This window comes from Sceloporus occidentalis, unplaced genomic scaffold (assembly GCF_023333645.1).
Source record: "Sceloporus occidentalis isolate IW3139 unplaced genomic scaffold, rSceOcc1.0.p SCAF_183, whole genome shotgun sequence".
In the NCBI taxonomy this organism is placed as follows: domain Eukaryota; kingdom Metazoa; phylum Chordata; class Lepidosauria; order Squamata; family Phrynosomatidae; genus Sceloporus; species Sceloporus occidentalis.
In genome coordinates, this window is record NW_028317163.1 from 1,449,615 (window position 1) to 1,466,445 (window position 16,831).

The window sequence follows — 16,831 nt, forward strand, 5'->3', positions numbered from 1 at the left end:
GTGGATAACTGGAACGGCCTTCCAGCAGAAGTGGTAGAGGGTAATACAGTGAGTGGATTTAAACATGCATGGGATAGACATACGGCTCCTAAATCTAAGACAAGACCGACGACTGATTAAGGTTTGAGTCTTTACAGTGGGAGAAATGGGCAGACTAGACGAGGGCCGGATGGGGCCGATCCGCCGGCAGATTCTGTGTTTCTGTGATTATATAAAGGACACCAGGGGTTCTGCATCAGCATCTCAATCCATCACCACGAACATGAATGAGAGTATTAGACAAACGCCGCTAATTGGCCAATTATATAACCTTCAGGAGGACAGCGGCCACCGGCAGCGGACGGGTCATTTCACCCCAACCTCTAGAACCCTGAATGAAGTCGCGTTGAACCAGACGAGAGGACGGACGGATTTTCAGAAGCTGCTAACCGGCTCGTTGCTCTCATTTGTAACTCCGCGGGGTGGCGACCAAAACACACGAGAGGTGCCGTTAGAGACCCCGAGCGGCGGATCGCGGGGAAGACGTTAGAGATAGAAGAGACCGCAGTGGAGTCCTAGCGTTCTGCATACACGGCTCTCTAATTAGACTCGCGTTTTATATTCTCACTAACCCGGTGAGATGATTTATCCGCGCAACGTTCACAATCAATTATATCACACACCGGGACCAATTACCGCTGCGATTAGAGCTCCGAGGTGCTATTTCACCCGGGGATCGGCTTCCACGCTCGTTTGGTTTCACATTTTCAGGTGTCGTAGATATGGAAAATACTTTATTTACATAACCTAATTACATAAGTAATATGCAGCAAGGAGTGCTTACAAAATCCAGAGTCTATATTAACTTCAAGGGATTCACCTCCTAAGCAAGTTATCATCTAAAGGTGGCAGATAAGTGGAACAGCCTCCCAGCAGAAGTGGTAGAGGGTAATACAGTGAGGGGATTTACATGCATGGGATAGACATACGGCTCCTGGATCTAAGACGAGACCAACACCTGATTAAGGTTTGAGTCTTTACAGCAGGGGAAACTGGGGCCGAATGGGGGCCGATCTGCCGGCAGGTTCTATGTTCTAGATGAGGTTCATCTCAGAGTACATCATGCAATGTAAAAAAGGGTCAGCCCTGGCAAGGGATTTCTCGGAGATGATCCGAATTAGCCCTGATTGGTCAGGTTATGTTGGGTAACCCCGGCGCTCGGTCCACCAATACACAGAGTAAAGCAAGTCACGTGATACGTTCCGCATGCAGCCATTTCTCGTTACATTACCCTGGGGTCGGCTGTGAGCAGCTTAAATGCTTGATAGACTTGGGACTCCTTCACACCGCCTCCGAGATCCAAGAAGTTGGCCGGTTTCCCACCATGCAGGTCTATGATGTCGCAAGTCGCCATAGCAAGACCGGCCCCGTTTACTAAGGAAACAAAAGAAGAGATTCACTAATGTACCAGATTAACTGCGGGGTTCACGCAAATCATATTATTGTCACGTACAGCAAACAGAGAGAACAAAATCAGCATTTTAGACAATGTGTCTAACTAAACAGCAGCCACAGGAAGTACTCTAAGGAGCAAGCGCGCAGCAAAATACCTTCCCCCATTCTTTTCTTATTTCAAATACTCATCGTAGGCTGCAAACGTTTATGAATATATTTCAGATGTTCCTAAACTCTATAAAAAACAAACAAAAAAACCCCGTGTTCAATGCTTTCCCTTAGCAGTTTCCCGACTGTATAATCGTAACTCCGCACACCCATTATGCTTTATTGCCCAGTCCAGTTTATAGGGGGAATTTAATCTCGGTGGGACTTGGCTCCTGTGGAAATTCACACGCAGCTCTTACCCTGGGTACGGTTCAGAAAAATGTCCTTATCGATGGGGGATGAAGAGGACGGTTTATGGTCCACATTAAGGACGGCTATCTGTAAAAACTTCTAGTACCCAGAACAACAGGAGGAGCCGTATTTAAGGTGAACATTGGCGGCACTTCCATTAACTCTTTGCACACCGCAGGGCCAGCCAGGAGAATTAATAAAAAGTTTTTTCGCAGAGGCTCTGCGGTTTAATGCTATACAATGTTGGGTGTATGTTCTAAAAATGTAAAGAACTATTTAAGAAGGTTGGACCTTCATGATGTAAAGTGAAGTCAAGGAGCCACAACTCTCTTGATTTTTTTTTATTTTTTTTTACTAAAAAAAGTTAAGACCCTTTTGAGAAGGAAGGGAACCAAAAAGTATCAATTTCAAACTTCGGACGTGAATGTAAATTGGAGAACACAACACGGCATTCCGAAATACTAAATACATAACACAACACCAATACGCACGCTATTGTTACGCGCGAGCGCTGAGCCCGGCTCTTCAGACGCGGTGAACAATGGCTACAAGATTCTCATTGTCCTGAAGCAAGTGTAACGGAATCCGGCTTCACCTCCTAAACAAAAGCCACGGCAAACGCATTTCCCTTCATCGCGCGCAACAATAGCTCCTCGGCAAAAACCCCCGTCCTCACCGAAGCAAGCGATGTTCCCGTCCATGCCGATGTATTTCAAATCGTATCGGGCGGCTTCGCTTTCAATCGGATCGGTCTCCGACGTGTCGTCCAAGGCAAATATCTCTTTTTGTCTGAATTCCGCATTGTCGTCAAAGTTAATTTTGGCATCAAAGCACACGACTGAGGAGATAAAAGGGGGAAATAACATTGTATTCCGAAAGGTATTTAAATCGACTCGAACGCCAATTCAATTCTCAGCTTTTTTCTTTTTGGCTTAGTAAAGACTATCAAGCCTGTGAGATACAGAACAGATCTTTTACGCAACAATGGCATAAAAAAAATAACTTATCTATCAAAAGCAGGCTGGAGGATGCGTGGCTGGCTTGGGAGAAAAAGGAAGGAAAAAAGTTAACTTCAAAAATACTAACAAAGCCGATAAAAGCCATTGTATTGTTTCAGCTTTCTTACAGACATTTATACACAGCATCTGAAAGAAAGCAACAACGGTTCATGCTGCTCAAATCTTACTTAGATTCAGGAGCCGGATATGTCTGCCCCACGCACGTTAAATCCCCACGCTGTATTAGCCTCTACCACCTCTGCTGCAAGGCTGCTCCACTTATCCACGGGAGAAGGACTTTCTTATGCAAACGTCTGATCGTCTCATCTTTGAATTTCCCTGCTTTGAAACAATCCCTCCTTGTTGTGCTCTGGTTAACGTAGTTAAATGTATCTAGCATATCCCATCTATCATCTTTACTGACCAATTGTACAGCGCTACGGAACTCGATGGCGCTATATTTTTGCAGTTGCATTTAGCTTGGACACACAAGCGAATCCTGAGCTGGGGCGAATCTCCTAAGCGACATCTCTAAGTGAGGAGTTACAAGCAAAGAAGGAGTTAAAAAGCAAGAAGGAGGGTAAAGTATAAATCCTTGTGATTGCATATAATATATTTATATATATATTGCACCTTACTGTCTGTTTTTGCCAGTTATTGGAGCTATCCCCATTGCCAAGATGTCCTCCATGTTTGACAATGCGGTCAGGTGTACATCTTGCTCAATGTATGCAATCCTTGATCAGCGCTTCGAGGGTGCATATTGCTGTGCGAGATGTGTGCGGGTTGCTCATTTGGAAGCACAAATCCTGAGTCTAGAGGAGCAACTGGCAACACTGAGATCTATTGACAACTTGGAGAGGAGTCTGCTGCTCACTGAGCAAGCTCTCTCGCAGGTAGAGGTGGGGGAGGATAGCGGGATGGAGGTACAGGACAGTCAGGCAGCTAGCTGGGTTACAGTTAGAAGGCGGGGTAGGGGGAAAAGCGCCAGGGAGGCTAGTCCTGATCTAGCACACCCCATGGGGATGTTAGTTCAGAGTTAGCAGTACTGGAGCAAGTCACTGCCTCTGACCACCAGAGGGGTGTCTGCTCCAGTAAGGAGGGAAGGAGGAGCGCAGGGCAGGCCAGACAGGTGCTGGTAGTGGGGGACTCAATTATTAGGGGGACAGACAGGGCGATCTGTCACAAAGACCGGGATCGCCGAAGAGTGTGTTGTCTGCCTGGCGCTCGCGTTCGGCACATCTCGGATCGGGTTGACAGATTACTGGGGGGGGCTGGAGAAGACCCAGCAGTCATGGTGCACATTGGCACCAATGACAAAGTGAGAGGTAGGCGGAGTGTCCTTAAAAATGATTTCAGGGACTTAGGTAGCAAGCTTAAGGCAAGGACCTCCAAGGTAGTATTTTCTGAAATATTACCTGTACCACGTGCCACACCAGAGAGGCAGCGGGAGATTAGGGAGCTAAACAAGTGGCTCAGAAGCTGGTGTAGGAAGGAGGGGTTTGGGTTCATGGAGAACTGGGCCGACTTCTCTGTCGGATACAGGCTCTACGGTAGGGACGGGCTGCACCTCAATGGGGAGGGTGCAGCTGTGCTCGGGGAGAAGATGGCCAGAAGGGTGGAGGAGTGTTTAAACTAGGTAAAGGGGGGGAGGGAAACTACAATATAGAAGGGGAAGATAGTGTAGATAGAAAGCTGGGGCTTATAAATGTACCTGGGGGTGGAGCGGAGGGAGGGGTTAGAATAGTCAATAGGGATAGGCTTCATAGGGAAAAAAACCATACACCTCTAAATTGTATGCTTACCAATGCCAGAAGTCTGACCAATAAAACTGACGAACTGGAGTTAATAATGTCTGAAGAAAACTATGACATAGTGGGTATAACAGAGACATGGTTGGATGATAGCTATGACTGGGCGGTTAACATACAGGGGTATAGTCTATTCAGGAAGGATCGGAAAAAACGAAAAGGGGGAGGAGTTTGCCTTTATGTAAAGTCCAGCCTAAAGGCCACACTGCGGGAGAATATATGTGAGGGAAATGATAATGTGGAGTCATTATGGGTAGAAATATATGGAAAGAAAAATAATAAAATACTGATCGGGGTTTGCTATAAGCCACCAAATATAATGGAAGCAGCAGAAGATCAATTATTAAAGCAAATAAACAAGGCAGCAAATCACAATGAGGTGGTTATTATGGGGGACTTTAACTATCCCGACATAAACTGGGAAACAGAGACCTGTGAATCTCATAAAGGAAACCGGTTTCTGACTATAAGTAAGGATAATTATCTGTCCCAAATGGTACAGGACCCGACCAGAGGGGGCGCCCTACTGGACTTAATATTAACCAACAGACCTGACAGAGTAACTAATGTGCAGGTCAGGGGGCATCTAGGAAATAGTGATCACAATATGATGCATTATAACTTGTCCTTCAATAAGGGAACTCTTAGAGGAGCCACAAGAACTATGAACTTTAGGAAGGCAAAGTTTGATCAACTAAGAGAAGCCCTTAACACTGTAAATTGGGAAAATGTCCTCAAAAACAAGAGTACAGACGCTCAATGGGAGATTTTTAAGGATATCTTAAATTCTCACTGTGAAAGGTACATACCGTATGGGAATAAAAGAGTCAGGAACAAGAGAAAACCAATGTGGATAAATAAAAATGTAAAGGGGGCAATAAATGGCAAAAAAAGGCATTTAAGCTACTAAAACAGGAAGGCAGTGAGGAAGCACTAAAAAGCTATCGGGAAAAAAATAAAATATGTAAAAATCAGATAAAAGCAGCAAAATTGGAGACAGAAAGACTCATTGCCAAAGAGAGTAAGACAAACCCCAAAATGTTCTTTAACTATATAAATAGTAAAAAGGTTAAAAATGAAAGCGTTGGCCCCTTAAAAAGTAATGAGGGAGAAGTTATAGACGGGGATCAGGAAAAAGCTAATCTATTAAATATATTCTTCTCTGCTGTATTCACAGAGGAAAATGAAATGCCAGGTAATATACAGCAGGATGAGATAACTGCCCCAGTACATGTCGCCTGTCTAACCCAGGAAGAAGTGCAGTGCCGCCTAAAAAAAATCAAAATAGACAAATCACCAGGTCCAGATGGCATTCACCCCCGCGTTCTAAGGGAGTTAAGTAATGTAATAGACAGACCCCTATTTCTAATATTCAAGGACTCTATAGTGACAGGGTCTGTTCCCCAGGACTGGCGCATAGCAAATGTTGTGCCAATATTCAAAAAGGGGACAAAAAGTGACCCGGGGAATTATAGGCCTGTTAGTTTAACTTCTGTTGTGTGTAAACTGTTTGAGGGTTTCCTAGGAGATGCTATTTTGGAGTATCTCAATGAAAATAAATGTATGACTCCATATCAGCATGGGTTTACAAGGGATCGGTCCTGTCAAACTAACCTGATCAGCTTTTATGAGGAGGTGAGCTCAAGACTGGATCGGGGTGAATCGCTGGATGTCGTATATCTTGATTTTTCCAAAGCATTTGATACGGTGCCACATAAAAGGCTGGTACATAAAATGAGAATGCTTGGGCTGGGGGAGAATGTGTGTATGTGGGTAAGCAACTGGCTCAGTGATAGGAAACAGAGGGTGGTTATTAATGGTACATACTCTGAGTGGGTTACTGTTGCTAGTGGGGTACCACAGGGGTCAGTTTTGGGTCCTATTCTTTTTAATATATTTATTAATGACCTTGTAGAGGGATTGTATAGTAAAGTATCAATCTTTGCAGACGATACTAAGCTCTGTAACGTGGTTAACACAATAGAGGACAGTGCACGATTACAAATGGATCTGCATAGGTTGGAGGCTTGGGCTGGGATGTGGCAGATGAGGTTCAACACAGATAAATGTAAGGTTATGCACATGGGGAAGAAAAATCCAGGCTGGGAATATGTATTAAATGGGAAAACACTGGGGACGACTGACATGGAAAAGGACTTAGGAGTTTTAGTTAACAGTAAATTTACCTGTAGCGACCAGTGTCAGGCAGCTGCTGCTAAGGCAAATAAAATCATGGGGTGCATCAAAAGGGGCATAGACGCCCACGACAAGGAAATAATTCTACCACTGTACAAGTCACTAGTCAGACCACACATGGAATACTGTGTACAGTACTGGGCACCAGTGTACAAGATATAGTGGAGCTGGAGAGGGTTCAAAGACGGGCAACCAGAGTAATAAGGGGAATGGGAGGACTACAGTACCCAGAGAGATTATCAGAATTAGGGTTATTTAGTTTGGAAAAAAGACGGCTTAGGGGGGATTTAATAACTATGTATAAATATATAAGGGGACAGTACAGAGATCACTCCCAGGACCTATTTATACCCAGGACTGTATCTATAACAAGGGGACATCCTCTACGGTTGGAGGAAAGAAGGTTTCTACACCAGCACAGACGGGGGTTCTTTACAGTAAGAGCGGTGAGATTATGGAACTCTCTGCCAGAGGAAGTGGTAATGGTAAACTCAATAAAAGAGTTCAAAAGGAGCCTGGACGTGTTTCTTGAAAGCAATAATATTACAAGTTATGGATATTAGATTAATAGGGACAGAACGTTGATCCAGGGATTTATTCTGATTTCCATATTTGGAGTCGGGAAGGAATTTTCCCCCTGGTATGGGGCAATTGGCATCTGCTTCATAAGGGTTTTTTTGCCTTCCTCTGGATCAACACAGTAGGGACACAAAATGTTTATCCTGGCCTCTCTGGAGTATTTATATGCTTCTGGGGAATGGGTTTCCTATAATGTAGTAACAACAACAATAATAATACACTAATACTGATAATATAATAATAATAATAATAAACTAATAATAATAATAAACTAATAATAATAAATATAAAACAATGTTTTCATTGGAAAGAAGCATTAAAAAAAAAGCTTGAAAATCCAAATTAAATATCCGTGTTATTGTCGTGGTCGACGGTGTAAAATATTGCGATTTATTAAGCAGGACTAACGTTCGGATCTCGGGGACGCCGGTAAGCTGCTTTACATTATTTCGTGTGTGAAGGAACTCTATATGAGAATAAATAAATTGCACCGGCTTTAAAGACGCGAGACATCAGCAGCTGTCAGACGTTCTCAGCGAGAGATCCGCAAAGGGCTGGAGACGCGACGCTTGTCCTCCAGCCCTGGACAACGCGTTTCAATGAAATATTTCTGCTGCTGTATTAATACTTTAGAAGCAACGGCTGTCAGTCACGGCCGTGGAGAGCTGGTGTTACGAGGTCTATCACATCCCGCTATTACCTTGTAATGTAACGTGTCCCTGAAGTCTAGCCCAAGGAAGAAAAAAAAATATCGTCATCTCTAAAAATGCACAGAAATTAGTATTTCCGCGGGGAAAAAAACCACGTTCCTGAGTTTCCTGGTGACCCTGGCTGGCTATCTGGCACGTTGGGTTAATGCCTGCCGGCACGGGCATAAGAGTGTCGCTGGAAACGAGCTTCAAAGACAACGAAGAGTCCACCTTTACTTTATTACAGCTGGAAGAAGAGCGACAGGGGTTCATAAGGAACTTATTGTGCGTTCCATGAAAACGGAAGTCAGGTGTAAAGATTCTAGATATTAGTGAGCATAAAAGGCTTCCTACGTGCGGATACCCCATATGTACACGAACCTCCACGATCTTTGGATTAGAGAATGATACATCCCAACATATATATTTCACATCACCTTGGCTCGAGATGTAAGAGATCAGTAAAAAGTTTAATTACTGGAAATTATGTCAAACATCATACTGTTTTTGGAAGGAAATTGAATTGTGTATCTACCAGTTATGATCTAAAGCCTAGGAAGAGCCGCAGGGTGCTGGGATGTATGGCATAGGGGCATTAATAGCTGGAAGGTGGGGGGTCCTACAACTTTATAGTTCTCTGGTCAACCCTCATCTAGAGTATTGAGGACAGTTCTGTAGACCCCCAACCCCAGAAGGATCTTGGCCCATTGGAGGGAGAGAGAGACTAAAATTGTGAATGTAGGATAAAAGAATATCAGGAAAGAATAATAACTCCAGGTTTAGGGGTGAACAAGAGGCGTAAATCTAAAACTAGAAGACCAGAGGCTTAGATGTAATGTAAGAAAGGTTTACTTTACTTTACTGAGGGTGGTAGATGAACAGAACAGTCAGCCAGCAGAGGTGGTAGAGGGTAATACAGTGAGGGATAGACGGCTCCTGAATCTAAGACGAGACCAACGACTGATTAAGGTTTGAGTCTTTACAGCAGGAGAAACGGGCGACTAGACGGGCAGATTGTCGGTTGACTTGATTGAGAATACATCACTGGGATAACGCGGCGTAACGCGGGGGATCCATCTCTGTAGAAACTCACCGACCTGTATAGAATCCTGTAATAAGACACCTTATCTCCCACACTCAGGTGGTCTCCTTGAAACAGTCGTTTATCGTCATGTTATTCCCGGCAGAGACTGGTCTATATGTCATAACCTCGTCGACAGAGAGACCCGATGATGTACGCCCCCCCCCCCCCCATTAATCAACCGGGGCTCCCTTTCAGACACGGCGGCCGCCCCTGACGGATCGTCCGCTGCCTCTAAGACTCTGCGCTTTCTAGATATTTGTATTATAGGATTAGGCAAATGGATTCTGCACGCTGCTTACAATATGGAAGTTTAATAGAGCAATATTTCCCGATAACGAAATAATGCAATGCTAAAATGCTTTCGCGACGACTCCAGATTAACCCATTATTTAATCCCAACGAGTAAACAACTTAATCACGACCCCGACAACTTATTTAACTTTAATTGCCTTTTTTTATATTATTATTCCAGTAAGCAATGCTGAAATATGGCGTCTCAAACAGATGGGGCACAAATCCAACGCTTTAAAAGCAACCTTTTTTTAGTACGTCTTGCGCTTGAACTGAACATGAAACGATTCCGTTTTGTGTATATGTACCAAGTCCACACCCCCCATTGTTTCAAATGACCAAAAAAGGACATTTGTTTTTTTCTGGGGGTGTGGTTAGAGGCGTGGCGGAAGGGAGGGGGCAGCTTTTTTCCCAGGATGTTTCATACGACCGACTTATTAATCATCGAACGGTTTAATGTATTTAGGAGAAAAACCCGTTTCCAGCTGTAGGACCCTGCAACACCCTCATACCCAGCAACATTTTGACCTCCTATAAAAGAGGGGGCATCAGGAGAGGAAAGAGGGGGGCATCACGAGAAGAAAGGGGGCATCAGGGATTCCAGAGAGGGACTGAGAGGTATGCAAGTCTCTCCTCTATATACGGTGAAGGTTATTCTTATTGTTATATATGGTTACGTTTTATCTAATTCAATCCAATCGAGATCCCGTTACAAAGTGCCGCATATAAAGTTTCTCCACGTGACGGGGAAACACGTGTTCTCGTTCTACCGGCCCCTACTGAGTCAATAGATCCTTATATCTGACATCTAATTGTACACATTAACATTCAATACGTCGGAGGTTAAGAGCTAATCCACTTTCTATACAAAGTAGGATGTGCATTTATTATAATCCTGCATGCAGCACGACGGGTGCACTAAGAAGGTTATTTCTCTTCTCCGCATTAACCCGTTGGTTCCCCAAATGGCACTTTTCCACCACGATTATTATTATTTATATATTTTTATGTGTATAGAATAAGAAAGAGTTTTTTTTTTAACCTTCCTTCTAATTGGTCCCTAAAACAATAATTAGAATGTGTCTTAAAGGTGTGCCCAAAATGTCAATTGTATAATAAGGTTCATAATAGGCTGAATTCTGATATTTTTTAAATCCACCGCGCGGTTTGGTGAAGTTTTAATGCGACATTCCTTGGTTTTATGTTCTACTGATCAGCATCAAGCTAATTTTTAAATAAAAGGTCAACTTTAGTTAAGAGGCTTGGCGAACTGATGGGAAACGGCAGGAACTTCTTAAATAGTTCTTAGAATAAGAGGTCAATCTAAAACCAGCGGGTCGGAGGCTTCGATGGAACGGAAGGAAGTGGAACAGCCTCCCTGCAGAAGTGGTAGAGGGTAATACAGTGAGGGAATTTAAACATGCATGATTAAGGTTTGAGTTTTTACAGACTAGACGGGGGCCGATCTGCTGTCTGTGTTTCTTTTCTTATAAACTCGGAATCCTCATACAAATGCCAGAAATAGCTTTTAAAAAAGTACATCCCCCCCCCCCCCATAGCGTCGTTACTGTCTGTAATTACCTTGAGTTTTTCTCTTTTTTTATTAACACTCCCTGAATTAAATTACAGAACTTCCCTCCTGCCGGTGAAATGATATAATTCCGAAGAGAAACGTCCAAAGTTCCATTTTCACAGCGTGTCCGCTCACCGAGGATAGAAACGCGCAGCGCGCGGAGGGTAACGCTTCCGATTAAGTTATACTATAGCCAAAATTCACTTACATTTCTAAAATTGAAGACGCAGAGAAAGGCAGGAGTCATTCTTTTATCCCGCCGGGTTTACAGTTGCCGCGAGTAAGCAGCAATCCTTGCATCAAAGAAGGATGAAAGCCTATTGGTTTTCACTTAGAAGCTTAAATGTGATAAACAGGCAGTAAGGACTCCATTTACTAAGAACACACGCTCTTTTTTGTGTGAAATATTACTATTTACAAAGCATTTTAAGTAAGGGGAGAGATAACTTAATGGGGAAGAATAATAAGGCTGACCCTTCGTTATTCTGGCCTCTCGGAGTACTTCTGCAAAAAGGGCGGAGCCACTGAGACTCTCTTCCCCATTCCTCCAATTGGGAGAGAGGGTGTGTCCGGAGGCGTCACTGTTTTGTGGAAGTGAGCTAAGAGGCCTAAGAAGCGGACGAAGAAAGAAGACACTGGAAGAAGCGGGTGAAGAAAGAAGAGACGGGAAGAAGCGGGCGAAGAAAGAAGACACGGGAAGAAGCGGGCGAAGAAAGAAGAGACGGGAAGAAGCGGGCGAAGAAAAAAGACACGGGAAGAAGCGGGCGAAGAAAGAAAGACACAGAGACAAGTGGGCAAAGGAAGAAGACAGAAGAACAAAAAGAGGCAAGAGAAGAAGCGGAGCTGTGAGAAAGTACACAGGGACCCGGAGTGTCAGAAAGCGTGAGCGACAACAACTTTTGTTCCGAATGGAAAAAACCCTCCACATTTCGTTCAAACTGAAAGGGCAGGAAACAAAATTTGTTGCCCTAAAACAAATGGACCAAAAACGAAACAAAATAGGAAGAAAAGCGCCCTTTGTTGTATATGAAATGCCATATAAGGCAATTTCCAGAACTTGGTGTCAAATCCTTGGTGGCTGACTTGCCGCGTAATTAAAACATTCAGCACGTTCTGCCTATGATAGTTGGCATTCGGCACTTTAATATGCTTTTAATTATCATTAGACAAGCTAGTTATCTCAACTTTCAATGTATCATTCAGTTCCGCTCCACTGTTAATTAATTAACCCCCTGTAATTCAATCAGCAGATGACAATTACATGTGGTGGTGTAGAATTTAACCCCTTCATGGGACTACTTATACTGCAAAACAGAACTCATTAAAAGGGCAGAAAGGAAGCGTCTCTGCGCATGTATGAATTCCAAGGAAATAAAATGCTCGACAAGTGCATATTACCATCTGTGCAAACCACCATACCCCTCCATGGTCCATTTACGCAAGAAAAAACGCCAGCCTTTTGTTTAACCCCTTCACGACAATGCCCTGCCATTAATGGTTTTAAGGACAACCCATTGTCCTTAAGGGGTTAATACGCAATGATATGTCCCAGATATGCTTGCCGTTAGACAGAAGATGCCCTCACGGTCCGCAACGTACCTTTTACTAAGGAGAGGGTAATCTTTTAGGAATTTTAATCTCCAGAGCATGACTATTTTCTCCTTAGCAGGCTGCCAATTCACCTGGCGTTGATTAAGTGGCGGCGGCGGCGGCGACGACGCTCTCAGACAGAATGATTACTACGCTTTGCACAAAAATTGATTTCAAAACTTTGCGGGGAAAAAATAAAGGGAGTGTCAAGTATTTCAGATTAATACGGGGAGCTTTAAATATGGATCTTTGTCCTATTAGAACTGCACACGGTGTATCAGGTAATGGGGGTACACTCAGGGGGGAGGATTTACATTATTATTATTCTTATTATTTTTAACAGGTTTGATGTTTTCCGCCGTGGATTTAAAGGAACAGAGGCGATCTGGCAGGCGCTGGATAGCATCAATTCTAAAGATCAGGATTTGCGAAACCATCAGATGGGGGAATGTGGGCTGCCGAACTAGGAAGTGATGTCACTAAAGTTGGATTAAATCCCGTGACATCATAGTGCCAATAAGTGTTTGCAGACCATATCGTCAACCTTACAGTCACAGTTTATTTTATGCCTTATTGAAAAAGTAGATAAAACCGCTTTCATGATGCCTGTAAGGGACAAACTTATTGAGATTACTTCCATATGGTCATGGTACGCCTGTCTATACAGCGGAGTTACTTATATCAGAAATATAATTCAAGCAGCTCTTGCTCTACTGAGAAAAGTATTTTTTTTACATCAGCACCGCCTTTAATAATATGTTTTGGGGCTTTGCTATCCTTTTAATAACACAAAAAAACCCAAATTACTTTACTGAGAGAGTGGTAGATAAGGAGAACAGCCTCCCAGCAGAAGTGGTAGAGGGTAATACAGTGAGGGGATTTAAACATGCATTCGATAGACAAACGGCTTCTGAATCTAAGACGAGACCAACGACTGATTAAGGTTTTTGTCTTTAAAGCAGAAAAAAAAAAGGCCGACTAATGGGCCGGATCTGCTGACAGATTCTATGTTTCTACTAATATTCTAAAAACATTATTATTGTACAATAACTGTGGGGTTTTTTTTGTTTCTTAGTTACCTTGTCCTTCCGGAGTTTCGCCAAATGGGTTCACTTCAACCTGAGTGGCATCAACTTTCAGAAAAAGATCATAGAGCTTCTTAATCTGATCGGCAGCCTGCGTTTTATTAAACAAAACAAAAAAATAATAATCATGCAAATTGAAATATTAAAAGGCACCGTATGCTGGGAAGCATCACAAACTTGGATTAAAAAAAAGAGAAAATAGCTGTATTTCAAAAAGAATAATCTCTCGCACGGTCGCCGGGCTATTATCTATTAAATAATCTTCAAGATGATATCGATAAAACCGGCCCTGCAGCAAAAAGGTCCTTGTAGCGGATCAAAGCGTTATAACGAAATCGTTCTGTGCTTCATGTTTTAATTCATCGTAGAAGAGACTGTTTCAACAATCAATAGGCACAATAACAAAAACATTTTAATAAATAAAACTATTTTAAGGCAATAAGTATTTTTTTTTTTTTTAATTAACAAATTACCAAAATATTAAAGCTTAAAAAAAAAAAAAAGATTATGATTGCTCGTGGGGTCAGAGAATCGTCTGATATTTTACAGGTATCAGGCACTTTAATGCATAAGATAGCAGAGAGGTCCCTTTAAATTTAAGTGGCGCTCCGAGCAGCCAATCAGTGAAGTGAATCACCAGAAAGAGGCAGGAACTGCAGCTGCTCCCTAAGCTAAGAGATCGAGTTCACTTTTCTTAAAGCATTTTAAGAATGTATATTAAAGTATTCTCAAAATACTATTATTATATTTACTTTTTATATATTATTTATGCAGCGCTATGCAGTTAAATGTGGGTCGATTAACCCCTTAAGGACAATGGGTTGTCCTTAAACCCAATAAAAACAATGCATTGTGAGCCCGTACATGTGTGGGTTTTGTCATGAAGGGGTTAACAAACACATAAAGACACATTGACATATACAGATAAAATAGGAGTTGGAGACCCTGTCCGTGAGCTCGTCATTTAGGCTTATGGCAGATACAAAGTTCTAGGCGAGAATGGTGGGCTTCTGAGGGTCTGGCACAATCATATATATTTTTTTTTTGGTGGCCTAGGACATTAAACTGCCCCTTTAAGAAACACCAAAATCTCCAAGAGCAAGAATACTTAATTCTATAATGCCTTATTCCAGGCATTGGGGGGGATCGTTGTGATCTGCCCCATAGACTCCCGTTGAGGGGTCGGACAAGTACCCTTGAGGCTAAAAACTGGAAGAAGCATCGTTACAAAACAGAAAGGCTCTGATTCTCGTTAATTCAGAAGTTCTCGAACATTCCGGGAAGGAGCACTAATGGTTTTGTAGCCGAGGGACTGATCGGAAATGGGTAGAGCATTAACTAAGGTGGGAAGGGAATACTTTAGAGTAGCGGTCCCCAATCAAAATGGGAGGGGCACAGCTGGGAATGGGAAGGGCTACACAAACCCCTCCCCCTTTCAGTCCTGTCCTTATATAGTGGTGCGTGCCTATTCTATAATACAGAAAATTTATGGAGATGGAGAAATAATGGGAAAGCGTTCTTTTAATGAACTAAGTGTGCGTTCTATCAGACCTTCACCATCCCTCGAACCGGAGTCCAAACCGCTAGTTAATCCTTACTGCACTTCTGCGTCCCCTGTAGGTATTTCGAGGCAGAACGGACCGGAAAATATATATACACGTGAAGATCGTAGACCCAAGGAAACATGCTGTTCGGGTCCGTAAAGCCGTGAAGAATAGCAGCAGATGTATCTTCCCGGTGGAAGCGATCATTTGCCTGTCCGTCCGTCTCGAATGTTTAAGGACGGCTCACTCTGCGTAATAACACTTAAATTATTGACGTGGTGGAATTTAACTGCCCTCTCGACATGAGATTACAAGCGATTATACGAAACTGGACAAAGAAAAAACACCCAGGCTTAACTCGTTAATCCACAAAGGGCAGGTGACTCTTAATAGGAACAATTAACCCTTTAATTGGCAAAACCATTATTCTGCAGAGAAGATTTCTGGATACGCTGATTTCTCACTTAAGCCACTCTTTAAATAAACGCACAAACAGCATTAAAAATGACTGGGGATCTTAAACCGGACAGGGTTTTTAAATGATTTTCAGTCCAATTATGATTTAGGAGAACCCAAGGGCCACGTTCATAAAGACCTATTAGCAGGCGGAAACGTTGCCGCCGTAACCCAATGCCGGTTGGCTCACGTTAAGAACTTTGCCCCAGAGTTCCTCTTTGGCCCAAAAGCTCCAAAATGAGCATTTAGAGACGGTATTTCTTTACCCCGCCAATTGATATTCTGTTGCAAACGAGTGTTTGTGTTAAATTATGTTGTCAAACTGAAATCTGTGCACTCTGGGTCCGTATGGAGATTAAAATCCATTTGGTGGAAGCACTTTCGTTTACATTTGCTTTGATGGTTTTTTATGACTCGTTTACTTTTAAGACGTAGCTTTCCGTCGGTTCCGAACGCTATTTCCAAAGGCACTTAAAGCTCGAAGAAAAATCATTTGACAAATTGCCTTAGTGTGTTTTTTTTTTTCCTGTGCTATAAAAATGGCGGCGTGTTTTTCTCATTCGGACATTTTTACTTATTAGCACAGCGAGGGCCCTAATCTTGATCTGAAGCGTGTTTTATAAATTGATGGATGCTGATGGGTGAACCCCACAGAGCAAAAAAAAAAAACAAAAAAAAAAACCAGGGAAAAATGCAGAACTGAGTCATGTAATTAACACTTTGTTACCCTCATTACGATTCCTGGCCAACAGGACACACATACACCTACCTTAAAACTTGCGTACAATAAAAAAAAACAAAAAAACCCCCCACAACTTTAAATACAAAACGTTAAGGTCAACAATGTATCACTGATTGGAATCTTGGATTTATTGGAATCTTGCAAGCAACTCTGAGCCGGGAACCTTATGGGATCCAAAAGTTTAACTCTTTCCCGCACCTGTTGTTGGAGAGGTCCCTTGAATCCCAGATTGTCTGCCATTCGCAAAGCTTGGCTATCTTTCACACCTTCAAAAATGTCGATTTCCTCCTTTAAGAACACAGAATAATAGTTTTAAAATAAACAATAACTGTAAAAAAAAAAACAAAAAAAACCCACCAC

General features: G+C 42.7%; 1 protein-coding gene across 1 annotated transcript in view; it reads right to left on the reverse strand.

Moving 5' to 3' along the window:
* The window catches only part of LOC149278710 (succinate--CoA ligase [GDP-forming] subunit beta, mitochondrial-like), a 57,147-nt gene that overhangs the window by 26,378 nt on the left and 13,938 nt on the right, over positions 1-16,831 (reverse strand). Inside the window, exons 6-9 of the mRNA XM_089501868.1 lie at positions 16,670-16,759; positions 13,724-13,820; positions 2,510-2,671; positions 1,271-1,413 (exon numbers count right to left, since the gene is read on the reverse strand). Of these exons, the coding sequence (XP_089357994.1) occupies positions 1,271-1,413; positions 2,510-2,671; positions 13,724-13,820; positions 16,670-16,759 (492 nt within the window). The remainder of the gene's footprint in view (positions 1-1,270; positions 1,414-2,509; positions 2,672-13,723; positions 13,821-16,669; positions 16,760-16,831) is intronic.